We start from the raw sequence: 22296 nt of genomic DNA, 5'->3' as shown, positions 1-22296 counted from the left end.
TTCCAATGACTCTTACGATAGCTTCCGTTTAGTCGTTTCAGTTTCTAGGGAGAGTTCAGGCTTGATTTGATCTAGAACCCACATATTTGTCTTTGAGGTGGTCCACGGTATCTTTTCCAACACCACATTTCAAAGGAATCTTTCTTCCTGTCAGCTTTCTTCATTGTCCAGCGTGCACACCCATACACAGAAATAGGGAATATGGCATGAATTAACTTGATCTTGGTCGCCAGTGACACATCCTTATACTTAAGAATCTTTTCTAGCTACTTCATGGCTAATCTTCCCAGTCTCAATCTCCAATAGTTCTCCAAAATGCTGATGGGGAGGGGAGAGAGCGCATGATGTGGCCAAGACTCCAGCCACGGATGATAATACAGGAGAACACATACTTATTTGTATGGGGCGTGGAAAACTGGGAGCTCTCCTTTAAAGCAGCTATGGAGGATGCTGCAACCAATGTACTATATCACCATTTTTTGTAAGAGGCTATTACCTCCTGTGTGAGAGAGAAGAAGGAACATCTTTCCTATGGTAGCACCTGCTACTTGCAACATTTGTCAGTTCTTATACTTGACATATTATACTTAGGGCAGGACCGTGGCTCAGAGTTAGAACATCTGCTTTGCATGCAGAGGGTTCAATCCCCGGCATCTCCTCTTAAAAGGATCAGGAAGCAGGTGATATGAAGGGTCTCAACCTGAAACCATGGAGAACTGCTGCTAGTCAGTCGACAGTACTGACTAGGGGAGGAGCCGTGGTAGAGCATCTGCTTGGCATGCAGAAGGTCACAGGCATCTCCAGTTAAAGGGACTAGGCAGGTAGGTGATGTGAAAGACCCCTGCCTGAGATCCTGGAGAGCCGCTGCCGGTCTGAGTAGACAATACTGACCTTGATGGACCAAGGGTGTGATTCAGTATAAGGCAGCTTCATGTGCTCATGTGACTAATGGTCTGACTCAGCAGTAGTCACGTGTGCGAAATAAACCCTGCCATCCCGATCAGTCAGGAATATTTAAGTTAAAAGGGTATCTAACCAATTAATCGACTAAGTGTGAAGTCCTTATGGGGGGGCTGAAAGGGGATAGGAGCCAGCCTGACCTCTGACCCCCAGCCCGTTGTAAGTACCCCCACCCCCGTTAGGATTTGGCTGCCCATGTTGTAGCTCCAGCAGAATGTCTGTACAATTACGGTAAGTGTCACTGACATTAAGGCACTCAAGATGGTGCTGGAAGGGGGCCAGAGTGGTTTGAATATCTGGGACATCAAACCCTGATGACATTCACCCAGAGGAATGTTGGCACAGTCTTCACCGGACTTCTTGAGAAAATTGGTGTTGGAGAGCCTTTGACAATGGATTTTTATGCAGTTGTTTTCAATTCTAAGTTTTTATTACTACTGCTTATGTATTAATTTTACTGCTCTTCGCTACTTTTATTTCAGGACTATGTTTTTAAAACTTGCTTTATAGTAGTTTACAATATGTATGCCCAGGGCTGGTTCCAGCTTTTGAGGGGCCCTGAGCAGATAGTGGCCAGGGCCCCCCTCTCCTCCTCTACCCTCCACTTGGCACCCATGCCCTCCTGACCTCCCACCCACCTGCATGCCTCATACCTCCTTGTGTGTCCTTCCCATCTCTGCTCACAAGTGCACCCACTGCTCATGCTCACAGCTTCCTGAAACCATATTCCCCGTGGCACCGGGCAGTGCGCACAGCATGGAGCATGGGTGGTACAGTGCTAGCAAGTGAGTGGGCGGGGTGTGTGTGGTAGCAGTTGGCCCTGCCATAAACCTTGGGCCCCAGTAGCTGCCCCACCTGAGGGTAAGTTGATGTCGGCCCTGTGTATACCCCTTCTCTTCTTACAAATATCTTTGAAGCGGCTTACAAAATCCAATGAACAATTAAAAATACACATGCACAATACAAGTATAAACAAGCAGCAAGTAAAATTTGGCAGATGAAATGATTAAATATCTTTCCAATATTGAAAAGCCTTATACAAGCAGCAAGTATGTTTGGGTATTTATGTATTATGGAATGTATTGAATTTGTTTTGCTCATGACCTGTTGGTCCACGAGCATAAAAAATGGAATAAAAGAAAGGAAAGGCAGCAAAATAAAGAAAGAAAGAAAGAAAAATAAGAATAAAATCTCCTAAAGCAACAATGTCATAAAACTTTTTTTTTCAGGGGGTGGGGGGTTAAAACAAGAAAAATGTCCTACTAACTCAGAAACAAACATTTCTTTGCTACCTAAAAGGTTGCAGCTTTGGCACTAGATGAGCCTCTGTGGAAAGGGATTTCCACTATCTTGGCGCCACCTTGCTGCACTGTTGCTAGTTAGCATTGCCAGCCTCCAGGTACTAGCTGGAGATCTGCTGCTATTACAAATGATCTCCAGCTGATAGAGATCAGTTCCTCGGGAGAAAATGGCCACTTTGGCAGTTGGACTTTATGCCACTGAAGTCCCTCCCCTCCCTCCTCAGGCTCCACCCAACAAAATCTCCAAAAATTTCCCAACTTGGAGCTGGCAACCCTATTGCTAGCTAATGCACTTGGAGATAGTTTTTTCCAAGACTAAAGCATTACTGGATCATGTGACCAGAGATAACTCTGAGGTTTCATCTTCATGGAAGACATGTGACACGAGTTGGGGTGGGGGTTCCCAGACTTGACGTGCAATCGCATGTACCATCAGGGCTTCACCTTATAAAACCCTCCATTGCTCAATAGCACTGCATTGTTTCCTCTCTGGTGCCATTTTCCAGAGCAGAAACGACTGCAGCCAAGTGGGCTGTTTGCCCCTCTCGGGCGCCATGTGCCTGGTGTCATATGACTGAGGATATGGGAAAATAGGTGCTTAAATGGTTGTTTCCACCCTGGAAAACAACACAGGAGGGAAAATGGAAACCCCCTCTTCCTCTTGGTTGGTGCTCCCAACTCACATCAAGCAATGGAATGCTTTCTAAGGTGAGTCCCCTGATGGAAAGTGGGACTGCGTGACAGGTTAGGAGAGCCCCGACCTGACTCACAACATATGTCTTAAGTAGACAAGCCCTCCGACAGAATAAAAACCAGAAAGCTCTACAGCAGGGGTGTCAAACATAAGGCCTGTGGGCCGGATCCGGCCCTTTGAGAGCTCTTATCCGGCCCAAGAGCCAGCTGAGGCAGCCCCCCCACCCTCCTCTCGATTTAGGCTGGCGAGGCACAGCCTGGCCCAACCAAGTGGCGTTTATGTCATATCCGACCCTCATAACAATTGAGTTTGATGCTCCTGCTCTACATCTATGAATGACCACAACACACATTACAACAACCAACACTCTTAACCCCTCCTATCTATAAACACTCTAGAACAACATTTTATGCTTCCTCGGGAGTTTTGTTACGACACATGAAAAAGTCTGGAATGTTTTGTTTTTAAAACTCAACATGACCAGATTTTTTTAAAAAACAAGAAACGAAACAGGTATTTTGAATGCATTGAGAAGACTGAATTTGCAATAACTGTGCGAAAGATGAAAGGAAATAATAGATCTCTTAATGAGAAGCTTCACAAAACAGCATGACCTGTCTGGAGCCGGAGGCGAATTAACAAGTCCTTTCATTTGTAGGCATGACTTCATAATGACCCCCCTTCACTCAAAACCGAAGGAGGTTACATCCCTTTGCCATCCTGCTTCCCAACATCCCGTCCCCCACAGGGGCTGTCTAAGCCGTAAAATGGCATGATCGAGCTATTTTGAAGGCTTTCGTTTCCAAGGGCTTCCATGAGAAAGATCACAGATCTCACTGAGCAATGTATCTAATGGACAAGACAGATTCAGAGGAATCTTTGGCTTCACTTACTCAATTTGGGAGGCTGATTTGGTTGGGTACACCTCCCGTCCCTCTTGGTGAAAAGGGAATGAATGGCACCTGCTTCATACAAATGGCCACTTTTTCCTTGCGATGACCCATTTTACATAATGCCTATTTTACTTGATAGCTAAGTGCTAACACAAGGAAAATTTTAAGTCAGTTGTATGTAATAGTCACTGGGAGGAAGGTAGGAAAATAATTGTGTGCATGCGCAAAATAGCGTGCTTCTGCACATGAGTCTGCAGTGAGCAAGCAGTCTGATCCTGTGCATGGCAGGTTCCTCCACACTTTGTTGGTGCTTGAAGCTTGTTTTCAACTGTTTAGTGTTTTTGTTCCCCAGTACAGTTTGATTTCAACGCAAGGTGCTTTCAGAGTCATAACTGTCTGAGAGTAGGTGATATAAATATCTCAAATAAATAAATGTTACTTAATTTTAAAACACTTCTACCCACCTTTCTCCTTATGAAAAAGGCCCAAGAAAGTTCACAATATTTTTTATAAAAATACAAGAATATCACATTTTTACAAACACCAAAATATTTATTACGCTAAAAAGGCCAGCCAAAACTCTAAAGCTACCTCCAGTTAGAAAATTTATACCTATCTTTCTTCTTAAAAAGCACCCAAGAAATCTTACATCAGAAAGTTGAAAACAGGAAACAAATTTGAAACAATAAAATTAACATTAAAAACCAGCAACAACCACAAACCCCAAAGCATACTAAATATCTAATCAAATGATATCCTAGGAGTTACATGTATGGAGCTCCCTGTATTTTTTTTAAACTAACCAGATTTGGGCTGGAACAATGGGGCAAGGAGGGAGGAGGTGTTAAGCCTTCCAACGCACTCTCTCTCGAGTCTAAAATGGTCCCAGGGAACCATTTGCCCCAATGGGAAAGCTTATAGTGCTGGAAGAAGACTCAATCTGCCCTTTATATAGCATTTCCAACCTGTATCAGGCCCCCGGAACCCCTGAGATATTTTTTTTAAATGCCCAAAGCTCCATATATGAACTCCTGGTATGTCATCTGGTTAGACCCCCAAGGCCTCACCAGCATAAAGATTTTAACAGCAACGAAGGTTAAACGTTTTCAGAAAGGGGCAGCCCTGATTTGAGTCCGTATCAATGTTTCAGCACGCTACAGTCTATTTCCCCCCTCCTCCTCCTCCTGGCCCACATACTACTATTTCTGGGGCCTCGGGACTTTCCTCTGCTTTGCCAACAACCCATCACTCACAGGGCCTTGGGGGCCCTCATTCACCCGGCCCACATATCTGGGTTTCAGGGGTTGTGGGCTGGGTCGATAAGGGCCCTCAAGGGCCCAGGAGTGGGGTGTTTCTTGTGGCCAGGTAGAGGAGGGCCCCCAAAGAGAAACACTAATTATTAAAGGTGTTGGGTATTGAATAGCGAGCTTTGCTACATGTCAGACAGTTAAGGGTTAATATTGTAATTAACCAAGTGGTCAGTATGGTGACCATTGCAATTGTGCCTGCTTATCACGTACACAACAATTTGCATGTTTAACTGCTTTCGATATCCTTTGTTTGGAAGTGAAAGCAGTACTGTAGTTAAGGTACTTTCCGCATGAACTTACTTGATAGGGAAAGTCTCATCCTTTCTTCTCTGCTTCTCATGCTGAGGGATGGACTCCCATCCGAAAGTCAGGCTCCAGTCAAAGTTACCTCGACTGTGCTGCTTCCCATATTGAATCGGCTTGGAAAACTCAAAGGTGTTCAGGTCAATGGTGGTAATGTCTGGGCTGACCACAGCTGTGGGTTCCTCCGCAATGCGGGACAGGAGAGGCTCCAACCAGCCGTGGAAACATTCACCTAGCAAAAAAAAAAAAGGGGGGGGTAAGACATCTGAAGCAGCAATCACAAGATTTGTTTTGTTTTTAATTTCCAAAATGCTGCAATTAAAAAAAAAATCAGCTCTTTTATGCATTTGCTCTCCCCTCCAATCAGTGGCTGGCACTCACAACTAATTTTTTGTAGGGGGGGTGACTTCCAATTACCTTACCATACAGATACACTTAAAACTCAAGCTTTGTAGATCTATAGTCACACTGTATATTTTGTTCAGATGTATTAGATAACAGTTGAGGGCCGAGTTAGATTTTTAATGGCAGATGTTAATTCAAAGATCACGCTTAGCGTGGCTTTTTTCTTTTTTTAATCATGTTAGCATCTAAGTTAAGGAAGAACTTATGTTGAAAATTAGGCTCCGAAGTTGCCATAGAAAGAATATTTTAGGGGAACTATAATGTTTAAATCAGCAATAATATGTATATATGTGACTGTTTGTAACGTTTTAAAAATTTTATTCATGTAATTCTGGGTGTTGTGGGTTATATATTTTGTATGGTTTTAACCTGAATATTGTTATGGTCTGTGACTAAAACATTAATAAAATTGATTGATTGATACATTGGTCTAATCTATTATTATATTGGTGGCCAGGAAGATCTGAGAATGGCCATCCTAGGCTTCAAAATGAACTAAGCTACTTCAATCTGAGAGGCACTTATTATATGAGGCTGCCAATAAGACATGTTCACCTCTGTCTCATGGAATCATTTCCTAAATCTGATGAAATTGCCCTATATTTATATCAACTGGTTACTCCAGCTCTACGCAGGGCTTTCTCCTTAGCTAGATTTAAAGTATTACCCTCAGCACTATTAACTGGACGGACATTATCAGGGTGTTTCCTTCTCTGACATACTCTGTCCCTGTTCCAATGAAGAGGTTGAAACTATTCAACATGTTTTCTTCTGATGCCCCTTTTATCAATCGCTATGTTTAAAAATTTTAAATCCTATTTTAACCCAGATTATGAGATTCCCTAATTACCAAATGGTTCTCACTCTTCTTAATAATCAGGATTATAATATTACAGAAGCTGTGGCTAACTTCCTTGTCAGTATGACTGTAATTTGTTTGGCCTAAAATAGCTCTCCAATGTGTTACTGTATTAACTAAAAAAAAATTATGCCAATAAAGGTACTTGATTGATTGAACTAATATATGCTGATGAACTGTAGCTAACCTTGTACTCTTGTTGAAGGAACCCTGGAAGACTAACACATGCCCCTGAAGAAGTTGGTGAAACCCGTAAGGAATTTTTAGCTGAGTAATAAAAAAATATTTTTACTTTACTTGCACCACTGTCCTTGCCCTTATTTTTTAAAATCTCCGTAGATTCCACATTATTAACTACGAGATCATGCATCCACTGTACACAAACAGAAGAGTTCTGTGTCAATGACACAACAAAATCACTGTGTTGTAAGTATATAAACCTTCTTGAATTCCTGCAGCAAATTAAGATGGAGACTGGACACGTCTGTAACCTTGAAAAATCCAAGTATCTCCCCGCACAAAAAAGAAGAGTTGGTTTTTATATGCTGGCTTTCTCTACCACTTAAGGAAGAATCAAACTGGCTTACAATCACCTTCCCTTCCCCCCCCCCCCGGTGAGGTAGGTGAGGCTGAGAGAGCTCTAAGAGAGCTGTGACTAGCCCAAGGTCACCCAGCTGGCTTTGTGTGGAGGAGTGGGGAAACCAACCTGGTTCACCAGATTAGCCTCCATCGCTCATGTGGAGGAGCGGGGAATCAAACCCGGTTCTCCAGATCAGAGTCTGCCGCACCAAACCACTGCTCTTAATCACTACACCATGCTGGCATGAACCCAAGACGGTGCTTTATATGAGAATTAGACCAATAGTTGGTTTAGCCTAGGTTTGTCTCTTATGGTAGTGGCTCTTCATGGTCTCAGGGCATTGTTTCCAAGTCCTGCTGCCCATGTTCTTTTAACTGGAGAAGCGATAGCTTGTTCTCTGGTAAGTGCTGAGTTCGTTCTGTCACAGTTATGGTTTCCTCAAATAATGTTACCTCTGGTTGTTTGTACATTTAGGGCCAGTTCTACTGGCCACCTTGCACTGTGGGCAGGATAACTGTCAGCTTTCCCGGACTGGCTCATAGAATCAATGCACGAAATTCCAAACTGATTCCCCCCCACACCCACAGTGACCCATACTCCATGCCCAGAAGATGGCTAAGATGCCCTCCTTCTCATGATCTGCCTAAGGTCATAGAATCAGCATTGCTGACAGATGGCCATCTAGTCTTAAAAACCTCCAGGGAAGGAGAGCTTAGCACATCGCGAGGAAGCCTGTTCCACCGAGGAACCATTCTAACTGTTAGAAAATTCTTCCTAATATCTAGATGGAAACTCTTTTGATTTAATTTCAACTCATTGGTTCTGGTCTGACCTTTTGGGGCAACAGAAAACAACTTGGCATCATCCTCTATATGGCAGCCCTTCAAGTATTTGAAGATGGTTATATCACCTCTCAGTCTTCTTCTCTTCAGGCTAAACATACCTAGCTCCTTCAGCCTTTCCTCATAGGACTTGGTCTCCAGACCCCTCACTATTTTTGTTGCCCTCCTCTGGACATGTTCCAGCTTATCTACATCTTTCTTAAATTGTGGTGCCCAAAACTGAACACAATACTCTAGGTGAGGTCTAACCAGAGCAGAGTAAAGTGATACTATCACTTCTCATGATCTGGACTCTATACTTCTGATGATACAGCCCAAGTGAGTGGTAAGGTTACGTGTTAGCCAGGGCCCTCAAGACCTTCAAATGGCTTTCAAACCCAACAGCAATGCCACTCATGACTGGTGTTTCAGAGAAAATGTAAGAAGCTCTGTGATAAAGTTTTTGCTGTATGGTATACCATCGATTCTAGGTGAAATGCCTCCCCAGATTCCTCTGTCCACAGGCATGACCTATAAATTTCCAGGAATTCCTCAAGCCAGAGTTGGCAGCCGTATTTTGGGGGGCTTTGAGCAAGATACCCTCTGTGGTTTTCTTAACCCAGAACAGATGGGGCATAGAAAGCAAAAACTTTGCCCTCTGAGGCTGCCATTTTCTCCAGGGGAGCCAGTCTCTGTGGTCTGGAGATCAGTTGCAATCCTGGGAGAACTCTGGGCCCCACCTGGAGGTTGGCAACTCTACCCCCAAATTTAGAACTGGTAGTACCGCACTCAGGGTTTTTAAAAAAGCTTTCTGTTCTAAGAAATCAGTCTACTCTAGCCTCAACTCTGCCATTGTTACAATGCAAGGGAGGGGGATTATTAGGGTTTTACTGTACTTTGTATGTTTTAACTTTGGATTTGAAGCCGCCTTGAGCTACAAAGGAAAGATGAGAAATAGTTTTACAATTACATAAATAGGCATGTCCAATTTTGCCAAAGAAAGCTAAACTGTGCACAAATAATAGTAATAATGTGTGTGTTAAGTGCAGTCAAGTCGCTTCCGACTTACAGCAGACCCTATGAATTAATGCCTCCAAGACACCCTCTCATTAACAGCCTTGCTCAGGTTTTGCGAACTGAGGACTGTGGCTTCCTTTATTGAGTCAACCCATCTCATGCTGGGTCTTCCTCTTTTCCTGCCACCTTCAACCTTTCCTAGCATTATTGTCTTTTCCAGTCACTTGATTCCTCTTGTCTACATCCTTCTTGGGGAGGCTCAGTGGTAGAGCATCTGCTTGGCATGCAGAAGGTCACAGGTTCAATCCCCGGCATCTCCAGTTAAAGGGGCTAGGCAAGTAGGTGATGTGAAAGACCTCTGCCTGAGACCCTGGAGAGCCGCTGCTGGTCTGTGTAGAAAATACTGACTTTGATGGACCAAGGGTCTGATTCAGTATAAGGCAGCTTCATGTCTTCATTCCTCAAGACTTGATCACTGGCAGCTGAATGTTTGAATAGGTTCTATTGAAAAAGTACTGCATCTGAGACAATAACCATCTGTTGCCCATTCATACACGCAAGCCATCACGTGGAGTCATTGATTATGCAGGCAGCAATCAGCTCCAAGCATAGGGAAGAAGTGCGGTGTGTGTAAACCAGCCCATTTTCCACTGGAAAAAACAAAAACAAGATGTGAGACAAAGTAAAGAGCCATTACTGTACTTACAGTGAGCATCGAGGAAAGTGAGCACATCTCCCGTGGCAACGCTTGCACCAAGCAACCGGGCAGTAATTAAACCTTTTCTCTCCAGTTGTCGGACGACCCTCACTATCTGCAGCTGCTTGACGTACTCGTCCAACTGGTCTTTCAGGTAGTCTGGAATGGAATATGTCAAAGTTGCAGAAAATGTGCTAGGACATAGTTTTCAGACTCTACCGACTGGAAGGAAGAGTTGTTGAAAATCATGGACTCACGCAGAAGTTTGCATGACCAGTATCTTATTTAAAAGTGATGATAGGCATTACCCTGGGCGTTCAAGAAGGGGCCACAAGAGCCAAGGACTGACGCAACCCTTCCTACCCTCCCTCTCATTATCTGCCTAAGTTCACAGAATCAGCATTGCTGTCAGATGGCCATCTAGCCTCTGCTTAAAAAAGGCCCTAACATGGCACCCACCAACACCTCTTCTGGAGCCTGCCAAGTATTTTTAGAAAGCAGGTGGGGGTTTTGCCCAGCAAGGCTTCTGATTGGCTGTGCAGATTTTTAAAACTGTTGCTTTGGCAGCAGCTGCTACCACAACACAAGGATTTTCACTGTGTGACTGCAAGTAAGCTGCACCAGCCGTTTTGTGGCTAGCTCCACCTCCTGTGGCAGCCATTTTGTGCTCCACTCAACACACTGTTCCCACAGGCTCAAAAAGGTTGGGGACCCTTGCTTTAATGTATCCAGTTCACCAGATTAGCCTCCACCGCTCATGTGGAGGAGTGGGGAATCAAACCCGGTTCTCCAGTTCAGAGTCCACCGCTCCAAACCACCGCTCTTAACCATTACACCACGCTGGCTATCCTTCCCCCCTGCCCCTCCATCTTTTCTCAACATCTGTTCTTATTTAGCACCTTCAGTGACTGCACAATTCATAACCAGGTGCAAACCATGGCAGGAAGTGGGTTATCGTAGTTATCGTAGTGAGCGATTGTAGATGATCGGCAGCTCTGAGCTTTGGTGCGAACGGGAAGAGTGGCTATGCAGAAGAGACCACCGGAAACAGAGCTAACAGGACGCGAACGCTCAGTACTGAGAAAACAAGTATGACGAAACTGAAATATTTATTCTTCATGCATCCTAAAAGACAACACAGATTCTGGTATATCATATTTTTATGAATTAAGAGTTTCTTCTAGATTCTATGGTAAACTACAGAATCTGTCCTCTGAAGCTGACATTTTTCTCCAAGGGAACTGATCTCTGTCGTCCAGAGATCAGTGGTAATTCTGGGAGAGTTGGCAACCCTATTTCAGGCTGGTAAAAATACTCATAGCAAAATAAATGGAAGAGAATTCCAGCATCTTATGAATGGTTGCTAAAATTTTTGGCAGATTATTCCGATATGTAAAGATTACGATATCTGTATATGTATGAGCAAAGAGAGATAACACTTAGCAGCCATGTGTGAAGACTGAATTCTTTTTATTATTTTTAGATGATGCCCATACACAAATATTGTCGTAGCTTTAGCACTGATTGCAAAACTAACATTCTGCTTGCATACCCAGGTGGTAGTGTGCGCATCTGCTCTTTGCTCTCCTCATGGCAGAGGTTCAAATGGCAGCTGCAGCACCCCACCGCCTGCGACAATGCAGAGATCAAAGAGTATTTGTGGAAATTTTCTGCAGATACCACTTAATTTGCCTTCAGACCCATTCTTCTTGAGTACTGTGTGTATGTGTGTAAAGTCACAGCCAACTCATGGCAACCCCGTAGAGTTTTCAAGGCAAGAGATGTTTGGAGGTGATTTGCCATTGCCTGCCTCCATGTGGGCTGAGAGAGTTCCGAGAGAACAGTGACTGGCCCAAGGTCCTATAGCAGGCTTCATGTGGAGGAGTGGGGAATCAAACCTGGTTTTCCAGATTAGAGTCCCACTGCTCTTAACCACTACACCATGCTGGCTCCTCTTGAATATAAGGCCAGGGAATATGTCCCATTCCACTCCGCTCCTAAGAGGAAAAGGTTTCTCACTCTTCCTATAGGCCAAAGGATAAGATCAGTAGAGTACATACAAGTGAGCCTTTCAGTATTAGAGTTATATTGTCATGGATGGTACGTGACAGTAAACAATGCAGTAGGTTATATAGACAAATAAAGACACATTAATAGACTTGCTTTGAATAAGTTCCTTATTATTCCTGGAAGAGAGATCAGCTTAACCTGATAAAACCAAGCAAGAAACCTGATAACCAAATTCTCTAGAGGGCTCTGAAAAGCCTGAAGAGGGACCCATTCTGTCCTTTTCTCAAAAACTATGATCAAGATTTACTTGGCACAGGCAAAAGAATAATAAAAAGGCTAGTTTAAGGGAACACAAGAGTCCTGCCTGCTTTTTTTGCTGCAACAGACTAACACAGTTACACATCTGAAATTTGACTGAATTAATCTCGGTTTTCAAAGGGGGTTCAAGAGGGGGGAATGGGATTAGAGAATTCAGAAGGGGCAAATGTACCCTCATGTTTGACCTGTGTGTCTCTTTTTGCATAAGAAACATGCAAACAGTTCAGACAAAAACGTAAGTTTCTAAAGAGCTAAACAAAATAGCGCTTCATAGATAGTGAAGGACAATACTAAAATGGGCTGTTGGTATTTCCCAGGACTGTTCTCTTTGCTGGGGGTGGGGTGCCTGCATTTTCCAGGACAGTTTCTGCATTTTTTAATTTGGGTACTACAGTGTCTAGTTGGGAGAACACGAAAACTTATGCATGTCCTTTGTAAATGCATGGGAACTGTGCCCTGCTTCTGTAGATTACAGAGAGGCTGGGAGCACCATTCACATGGGCAAACTGAGACTTCATGTATTAATCAGATATTTCTACCCTGCTTTGGTCCTCAATGGGGAACCAAAGCAGCTTACAACATTTCCCCCTTCTCCATGTTATCCTCAGATTGTGGAATGGCTGAGGAGGTCAGGAAGGCTATCACGCTTCTGTCATTCTGAAAACTGTGTAAAACAGAATTGCTCAGGAGGGCATTTTTTATAAAGGTAATTGGGCTATACTGTAACAGAATAGTTCAGGAAACTGCTTGATACTTTCTCAGTGTCTCAGGAGCCACACGTGCCTCTTTGGCATGGACCCTCATGTTTGACCTGTGTGTCATTTTCTGCCAACTGAGGCTCTTCTGAGGCTGTTCCCCCACCATGGCACCTGACCGATGTTTCGGGGAAGTGAGAAAGACCCTTGCCTGGAGGGGCCTGTGGTTGGGAAGTGACGCACACTTTGAAAAAGCCGCTGCCAGAGGGACTGGAGGATGGGTAAACTGCAAGCATTATGCCAGAGGGGGGAAAGCAAAGGGCTTGTCTCTGTCCTCTCCAACAACCCCTACCCTTGTAGGCAGCCTCTGAATTCTCACCAAGAGGCAAGCCAGCTGGCCACATAGAAGACAGTAAAAAAAAAAAAATCGCCATGGCTGCCTCCTGAGAAAAGAGCAAACTGGCCACAGTGTAGGTGTGTGTGTGGGGAGAGGGGGTGATTTCATTCCCCTTTCTCCACAGCCAGCTTCCTCTTGTTGGAGTGCCTTGGCATAGAATCAATAGAGTTGGAAGAGACCACCAGGGCCATCAAGTCCAACCCCCTGCACAATGCAGGAAATTCACAACTACCTCCCCCCCACACACACCCCTAGTGACCAGAAGATGGCCAAGATGCCCTCCCTCTCACCATCTGCCTAAGGTCACAGAATCAGCATTGCTGACAGATGGCCATCCAACCTCTTCTTAAAATCCTCCAGGGAAGGAGAGCTTACCACCTCCCGAGGAAGTCTGTTCACTGAGGAACCGCTTTAACTGTTAGAAAATTCTTCCTAATGTCTAGACGGAAACTCTTTTGATTTAATTTCAACCGGTTGGTTCTGGTCCGACCTTCTGGAGCAACAGAAAACAACTTGGCACCCTCCTGTCAGGCTGCTATCTCGGTTTCGTTATTGCCTCTGTCTCTGCGCTGTATTGTCTGCCCCCCAAGGTCGCATACCTAGGCCTGGGAACTCAGCTCCTGGGAAACTGTATTCAGCCTATGCGTGTAATCTCCCGCCTTTCCTGCCTTATAATATCTCCCAGCTAGTGAGTCTCTCATAGCTGTCATTTTATTCGTTTGCACTGTATGCCTATTTGACCAGTAAAAGCCATCTGTTTGGACTCTATATGACTTTGTGGTGATTTCTGGTTCTGTGGGCCAAGGGCTGACATTATGACAGCTATCTCTCTTCACCATTCTACTAGCCAGGCTGGAGCCCAGGGGGGTTCGCCTGCCACTTGGATGGGAGCTGTGCAGCTCTCCAGGTGATCTGCTACCCTGGAGCCCTTCTCTGAGGATCCTACTCTGTTACAAGACTTAATCGCTGAACTTTTCCGGACGACCCGAGAGGTTTGCCGCTTGAGGGGACTGGTACAGGAACAGTGGCAATCTCTTACAGGACGTCTCTGGATGTTAACGTCGGAGGATACTGATGCTCGTTTGGATCTTCAGGACTTGGATCAATTACTGGACGATGCCCGATTGACGACTGAGGATTTACAAATATTAACTGGACTTTTGGATAATCTTATTTCTCGAGAAACTCTTTCTACCATGGCGGGAGCCCCGCCGGAGGGTTTTTCCCTGATCCCGGATGCAGCCAGCTGTCAGGCTGAGGCCAAGCGAGTCGCTATTAGCACCGCTCTTCTCCTTGTGGAATGTACAAAGGACACCCCGGTAGCCACCTTGGCTCAAGTTTTGACCTCGACTTTTGGAGCCGAGGCACCCGCACTGGCGGTTCGAGTACAACCTCTGCTGGGCGGGGAACCCGACCCCATACTCTCACTCCTGGAGACAGAACTTTTGCCGCGCATTACGGCAGAGACTGCCCTAAGACTTGAGAACGCCAAAGTTCTTGCGGATCAGCAAGCCGCCGAAGCGGCTAAGGTCGCAAGAGAGAGAGAGGCTGCGGAAGCAGCCAGGGCGGCTGCAGCAAGGATTAGGAATCAGGCGAACGTGGACACGCGCCCCAAGGACAATGTACTAGGGCTATCAGGTCTGTCTTTTTCCCCGGCGTTTGTCCCGTCGCGCGCGACCCAACGCGCACGCCGTTTGGCTGACCGACGTCGGGACTCAGGAGAGTCTGAAGATGAGGATTTATATGGGGATAGCTCTCAATGGGCCACAAGCTTCCGAACCAGTAAGCCTCATCTTACTGGTGGCCCAAGTGAGGAGGTTCATCTCTTACGAGCCCAGAATCGGGAGCTCTCCGACCGTGTTGATCAACTCCAGGAAGTAATGGAACGTATGCTTCAGGAGAACAGGCAATTACAACAAACCCTGATAGCTCACAGACAGCCCGTTCCGATACCGGGTCAGGGGGTACCCGTACAGCCACCCGCTAATGTGCCTGCTCCACCCTTGCCTCTTGGAGCTCCTGTTGCTCCTCCGCCCGGACCACCCGTGCAACCACCCGCTAATGTGCCTGCTCCACCCTTGCCTCCTGGAGCTCCTGTTGTCCCTCCGCCCGGACCACCCGTGCAACCGGGTCAACCTGCGCCCGGCCCTTGGAAGCAACTCAAATTGAGGACTACGTATGACGGATCTCTCGAGACTTTGCCTTGTTTCTTGCATCAAGTGGACAGTTATATGCGAGAACAAGGACAACTTTTCCCCACGGAAGATAGCCGGGTGCGTTACGTAGCTTCCCTTCTGACAGGTAAAGCGGCTGACTGGATGGTCCTCCAGTTTGACACCCGCTCTCGTGCTATTCGTTCCCTCAACAACTTCATGACTGCCCTGAGAAGGAGGTTTGAGGACCCCTTCCTGGGGGAAAGAGCCAAAACGGAACTCTTACAATTAAAACAAGGCTCTGCTACAGTACGAGAATTTGCCGATGAATTTCAACGACTGGCAAGTAAAATTGTAGGTTGGCCCGAGACCACCCTGATCCATCATTTCAGGGAAGCCTTGCATCCTGACATTCTGAACTGGTCTTACATGCGGGGCGATCCCGATACCCTCGAAGACTGGATCCTATTAGCCGAGGAAGTGGAAAGCCGCCGACGCTTTATTTCTCTCGTCCGTCAAAAGCACAAGGAAAAAGGCACCCAAAAGCCTCAACCCAAGGCACCACTGCTCGTCCCACGAAATCCCCCACGTCCGCCCCAGGAACGTGAAGCCCGATTTCAGAGGGGTGCCTGTCTTACTTGCGGAGAAATGGGCCACTTTGCAGCCGTTTGCCCGCGCCGCCAGGAGTTATTTCGTCCCAGCACGACAACCCGCGCCCGAGGTCGTCCACCACGCAGAGGCACCGCGGCCACCCGCAGCGCAGCTCCGGGAAGACCCACACCCTCTGCACTCCATGCCGGGGACCCAGCCTCCCTGCCTACTACCAACGACCCCGCCGGGTCTCGGATTACAAGTGCCCCATTGGGGGACAACTTTCCCTCTTCGGATGAGGAAAATCCTTGGATTTCTCCAGCCTTAAACCTGGAATCCCCCCTCGACTTGTCAAAAAACGGCTTCGGTCTGTGGTGAATGGAGCGTCTCCACAGACCTCTCAGGATCTTCCTATCAAACCGAATGCTCCTACCAAAATCAAAGAAGTGGACTCCACCGTCTACGTGGATGCAGTTTTACAACAACTTAACGGTGGCCCACAAATCCCCGTCAAAGCACTCATTGACTCCGGTTGCTGTCGCACTCTCATAAGCGAAGCCACTTTTGCTGCACTCAGAGCCGACTCTGAGGCTTTACCCGCCCCCGTCCAATTTGCCCAAATGGACGGAAGCCATTTCCAGGGGGGTCCAGTTGATCACCGCACCATAGGGGTGGCAATGGGAATTGGTTCCCACTGGGAACAAATAGACTTCACTATAGCCCCTATCCGATTTGAAGTGGTCTTGGGAATTAACTGGATTAAAGGACATAGTCCCAGTATTGATTGGGAAACAAACACTATCTCCTTCGCTAGTCCCACCTGCGACCAGCATCGGCAAAACTTTGCTCTGCTATATCCGCCCGTTCCAGCATTAACCTCTACTGCCCCAACACCACCGGCTCTACCCGCTGTATACCGGGACTTTGAAGATGTCTTCGACCTTAGGGAATGTGATGCCTTACCCCCCCACCGGGCCTCAGACTGTGCGATTGAAGTGGTAAAGGACTGCACATTAACCAAGAGTAAGATTTACCCTATGAGCGCTTCCGAGCGCACTGTCCTCCGGGACTTTTTGGACAAAAACCTCGCCAGAGGGTTCATTCGCCCTTCGAATGCCCCAAACTCGGCCCCCGCGTTTTTCGTCCGGAAAAAAGAAGGCGACCTTCGCCTGTGCATTGACTTCAGAAAGCTCAATGCGGTTACCCAGACCAACGCCTATCCTATCCCATTAATATCAGATATTTTGGGACAATTACAGGAAGGCCGTGTGTTCTCTAAATTAGACTTGGTAGAAGCTTACTACCGAGTCCGTATCCGCGAAGGGGATGAGCACCTCACTGCCTTCTCTAGCTGTTTCGGAATGTATGAATTCCTTGTGATGCCGTTCGGATTAAAAGGGGCCCCGGGGGTCTTCATGCAACTCATCAATGAAATCCTACATGACCTTCTATATCGTGGGGTGGTGGTCTACTTAGATGACATTCTCATTTATTCGAAAACTATGGACGAGCATGTGGCTCTGGTCAGGGAAGTTCTGCAACGCCTGCGTAACCATCAACTTTTCGCAAAACTAGCTAAGTGCGAATTTCACCAAAGCAAACTCACGTTTTTGGGATACATCATCTCCCACCAAGGTCTTCGCATGGACCCCGCCAAAGTCCAAGCCGTCCTCGATTGGACTCCCCCCACCAACCGTAAGCAAGTACAGCAATTTCTGGGATTTGCAAACTTCTATCGAGGATTCATCCCTAACTTCGCCCAGGTGGCTCTACCCATTACAGACCTACTGAAAACTAAGGGAAAAGTAAGCTCGGCCGCCTTGCCCTCCGCAAAAATCCTATGGACTGAGCAATGCCAAGCCGCCTTTCTGGCCCTCAAACGCCTCTTCACTTCGGAGCCGGTGCTACAGCACCCAGACCCAAATCAAATGTTCATTGTGCAAGTCGATGCTTCCGATGTAGCCATGGGAGGGGCTCTCCTCCAGCAAGGACCGGATGGTCTTCTTCACCCTTGCGCTTACTTTTCAAAAAAATTTGCGCACGCTCAATTAAACTGGCCCATCTGGGAGAAAGAGGCCTCAGCAGTTCATCATGCACTGACTCTATGGCGACAATTCTTGGAAGGGTCTAAAGTCCCCTTTGAGGTTTGGACCGATCACAAAAATCTAGCTGCCCTCACGGGGTCCCATAAGCTATCGGCGAAACAACAACGGTGGGCGGAGTTCTTTGCTCAGTTCCGTTTCACCCTGAAGCACGTCCCTGGGAAGCAGAACGTTCTCGCGGATGCCCTCTCCCGTTTACCACAATATCCGGTAAAACTCGAGAGACCCACCAACTCTCTGTTCACCCCTATGCAACGTGGGGCCCTACCTATGCTGGCTGTGCAAACTCGATCCCAGCATCAGCACACCTTACCCAACTTACAAGCTCCGCCAGCCCAACCGGCTGCCCAGCCGCCACCGCAACAAACCGGAGTTCCCGCCCTTCCTACCCCTCCGACCGCCCAGCCGCCTGCAGTCTGCGCGCCGCCGCACGTAAGCACTAGCCCCATAACTGTTTCTAAGATCTCCATGACCGACGGGGGGGCCCCCTCCAAAATCCCCATCTCCGAGTCCTTTTTAACTGTCCTTCGGGACCAGTGTCTTTTAGAACGTTCCGCTCATACCCTACCTCCTGGTGTTTTGGAACAAGGAGGATCCTGGTACAAGGACTCGAAATTGTATGTACCCAAAGCTCTCCGGAAGGACGTTTTACATTTAGCTCATGGAGCCAAAACAGCTGGGCACTTTGGGTTTCTGAAAACCCTTCACTTATTGCGCAGACAGTTCTGGTGGGGGGGGATGCGTTCCGACATTGACTCCTTCATTCGCAGCTGTCCCGTTTGTGCCGCTGCGAAACGATTGCAGGGCAAACCCCCGGGACTGCTACAACCTCTTGAAACGCCCAGCAAACCTTGGGAAGTGATTGCTATGGACTTCATGACTGATCTCCCTCTCAGTGGGGGTAAAACTGTGTTGTGGGTTGTTACTGATTTGTTTTCTAAGCAAATACATTTGATTCCATGCGCAGGGATCCCCTCTGCTCAGAAACTGGCCCGCCTCTTCGTGACGCATATCTTTCGTTTACATTCGTTTCCGCGTAAGATAATTTGTGACCGCGGAAGTGGTTTCGTTTCTAAGTTTTGGAAAGCTTTCCTCAAGTTGGTGGGAGTGGAACAAGGGTTGTCTAGTGCATACCATCCTCAAACCGATGGTCAAACTGAACGTGTCAATGCTGTACTTGAATGTTATTTACGCTGTTATGTTAACTACCACCAGGATAACTGGGTGGAACTGTTACCTTTAGCAGAATATGCCTACAATAATGCCATGCATCAATCCACAGGTTTTAGCCCATTTTTTGCTGTGTATGGGCAAGATTTCAGTCCCATCGCTCCTGCAGATAATGTGGAGGGGGAGGGGAACCCCGACATTGCCTCCTGGGCACACGCCCTCCGTACCACTTGGCCCTGGCTCGTTAGCAACCTCGACCGGGCCAAACGTAAATACAAAGCGCAAGCTGACAAACATCGCTCCCCCGGGGGTGATCTGCAAGTGGGTGCTTTGGTTTACCTTTCCACCAAAAATCTCCGTTCCACCCAACCGTGCCATAAGCTCAGTGCTAAATTCATTGGCCCTTTCCCCATCACCCGGGTCATAAACCCTGTCACGGTGGAACTGGCTCTCCCCAAATCCTTGAGGCGTGTGCATCCTGTTTTCCACATTAGCCTCCTCAAACCCCATGTTGCTTCTCCACAGTGGCATCCGGACCCACCTCCTGCGCAACCCATCATGGTGGGGGGGGAGGAACACTTTGAAGTCTCCAAGATCCTTGACTCCCGTGTTCACCATGGCAGCCTGCAATATTTAGTCCGTTGGAAACATTTCCCCCCTGCCTATGACGAATGGGTGCGCGCACGGGATGTCTCCGCCCCCGACCTCGTCGACGCCTTTCACATTGCTTACCCGAATAGGCCAGCCCCCTTGCGAACTGGGAGGGGGCCTTGAGGGGAGCAGAATGTCAGGCTGCTATCTCGGTTTCGTTATTGCCTCTGTCTCTGCGCTGTATTGTCTGCCCCCCAAGGTCGCATACCTAGGCCTGGGAACTCAGCTCCTGGGAAACTGTATTCAGCCTATGCGTGTAATCTCCCGCCTTTCCTGCCTTATAATATCTCCCAGCTAGTGAGTCTCTCATAGCTGTCATTTTATTCGTTTGCACTGTATGCCTATTTGACCAGTAAAAGCCATCTGTTTGGACTCTATATGACTTTGTGGTGATTTCTGGTTCTGTGGGCCAAGGGCTGACACCTCCTCTATATGACAGCCCTTCAAGTACTTGAACATGGTTATCATGTTCACTCTCTGGTCTGAGCTGCTGTGCCTAACGCTGAGGAGACAGAGGGCTGAAGCACAGGGCATCCAGGAGTCAAGTGGCTCTTCTGGTTGATGCCAATAGAGAACATGGCTCTCCATGAGCCACAGAGTGGGTACTGGGGATAAAAATCAACTCGGTGTGTTCAAAAGAACCCAGGAAGCCTGCTGCTGAGAGTCAGGGAAGCGGACATTCCCCACCCCGAGGAAGCCATGAGGCTGAACTGTTGTCATTATCCTCACCTTAGGTATAACCCATTTAGATTGTTAAATGACAGCCTGCAGTTTCTACCCTTGTCTGAGTGAGCGGTTTCCCCCCAGATGGAAGCTAACCATTGCTTGCTGCATCTGTGGGCCACAGGAAATCTTCCTTCACCAGTGCCCTTGGGAAACATAAATCCAACCCCCCCTCCCCAAATCACCCACAATCAGCAACAATAAGTCAGATGATTCCATTAAGGACGCAGGTGGCAGGGAAAACTCTAAAAGCCACTTCTTTGAAAGTTACCATCTTTTCCTTTTTGGAAGGCAGACCAGCCTTCCCCTCCCCGCACCTGGCTCTGCCAGGTTTACCATGACTAATACGCAGCCTGCCAGTCACACCTTCTTCCAAATTATGGGTAAAGATACACCAAATATTTTGCCTCTGACAGCCCAGAGGCAGGAGGGTGGGGAGAGGGCAGAAACAAAAGGGCTAACAGTAGTTGGGTAAGGATTTCAATAGGGGCTTGATTCACATGATGGATTCACATGGCGACATCAACATGCATGGCATTTTGCCGGAATACACACTGGCAACCTGCCCCTGCCCCAAGGAGCTTACAATCTAAAGCATAAGGCTGGACAAACACTTGTCAGGGGTACTCTAGGCTGATCCTGCATTAAGCAGGGGGTTGGCCTAGATGGCCTGGCCCCTTCCAACTCTTTGATTCTACAAAAATGGTGAAAGGAAGCAGAAGCAGAAGAAGCAGGGTTGGTTTTTTATGCCGACTTTTTCTCCCACTTAAGGGAGACTCAAACCGGCTTACAATCACCTTCCCTTCCCCTCCCCACAACAGACACCCTGTGAGGTAGATGGGGCTGAGAGAGCTCTAAGAAAGTTATGACTGGCCCAAGGTCACCCAGATGGCTTCATGTGTAGGAATGGGGAAACAAATCCAGTTCACCAGATTAGCCTCCGCCGCTCATGTGGAGCGAGTGGGGAATCAAACCCGGTTCTCCAGATCAGAGTCCACCGCTCCAAACCACTGCTCTTAACCACTACACTACGATGGCTCTCAAAAGATAACAAGGGGTGAAAGTGAGCAACTGCTTTTACCTGCTACGGTAGGAGATGTATCTAGTTCTGAAATGGGCCATAGTGTGTGGATTAATAGATCAGCAAAATGAAACTAGAGGCAGATGGGGGGGGGTGAGGGAGAGAGAGCATTCAGATGGCACACTCAATCAGCGCACAATCTCCCTAGGAGGCCCACTTGTGTATGTAAGCCTCACTCCCCTTCCCTTCTCCCATGATGAATATATTTTGGTTAGAAATTAACTCTGCCTGTTATACAAACAGGTTAGCCATGCAAGTCCCCCAAACAATTAACTTGAGTTCTAAGCCTGAATTAAACTCAGATTTGGAATCCTGGTTAAAAAGAAGAAAAACTAATCCTGACTAACCCACACATCTGCATTCTACATTACTGATAGCCAGACTTTGGGCCTTTGGGCTTTTCTGCATGTGTGTGTTTGGTGGCTTGCATTACCTGCATCATTTCCCTTCTCTTCCCTTACACACAGTATGTTTGTCCATCTTTGCTCTCCCACTTTTTCTTCAAGTTTTACCCTGTGTTTTCCAGACCACCTCTGTACTTAAGAAGCCAAGCTGCAGCAAAAAC

The 22296-nt window shown here is 47.1% G+C and overlaps 1 protein-coding gene across 1 annotated transcript in view; it reads right to left on the bottom strand.

Moving 5' to 3' along the window:
• GALNT6 (polypeptide N-acetylgalactosaminyltransferase 6) overlaps positions 1–22296 on the bottom strand; it is a 54544-nt gene that overhangs the window by 18550 nt on the left and 13698 nt on the right. Inside the window, exons 3-4 of the mRNA XM_056858569.1 lie at positions 9850–9999; positions 5459–5693 (exon numbers count right to left, since the gene is read on the bottom strand). Of these exons, the coding sequence (XP_056714547.1) occupies positions 5459–5693; positions 9850–9999 (385 nt within the window). The remainder of the gene's footprint in view (positions 1–5458; positions 5694–9849; positions 10000–22296) is intronic.

This window comes from Euleptes europaea, chromosome 1 (genome assembly GCF_029931775.1).
Source record: "Euleptes europaea isolate rEulEur1 chromosome 1, rEulEur1.hap1, whole genome shotgun sequence".
In the NCBI taxonomy this organism is placed as follows: domain Eukaryota; kingdom Metazoa; phylum Chordata; class Lepidosauria; order Squamata; family Sphaerodactylidae; genus Euleptes; species Euleptes europaea.
Note: the sequence above shows the minus strand (reverse complement) of the source record. Positions and strands in the feature narration are given on the sequence as shown.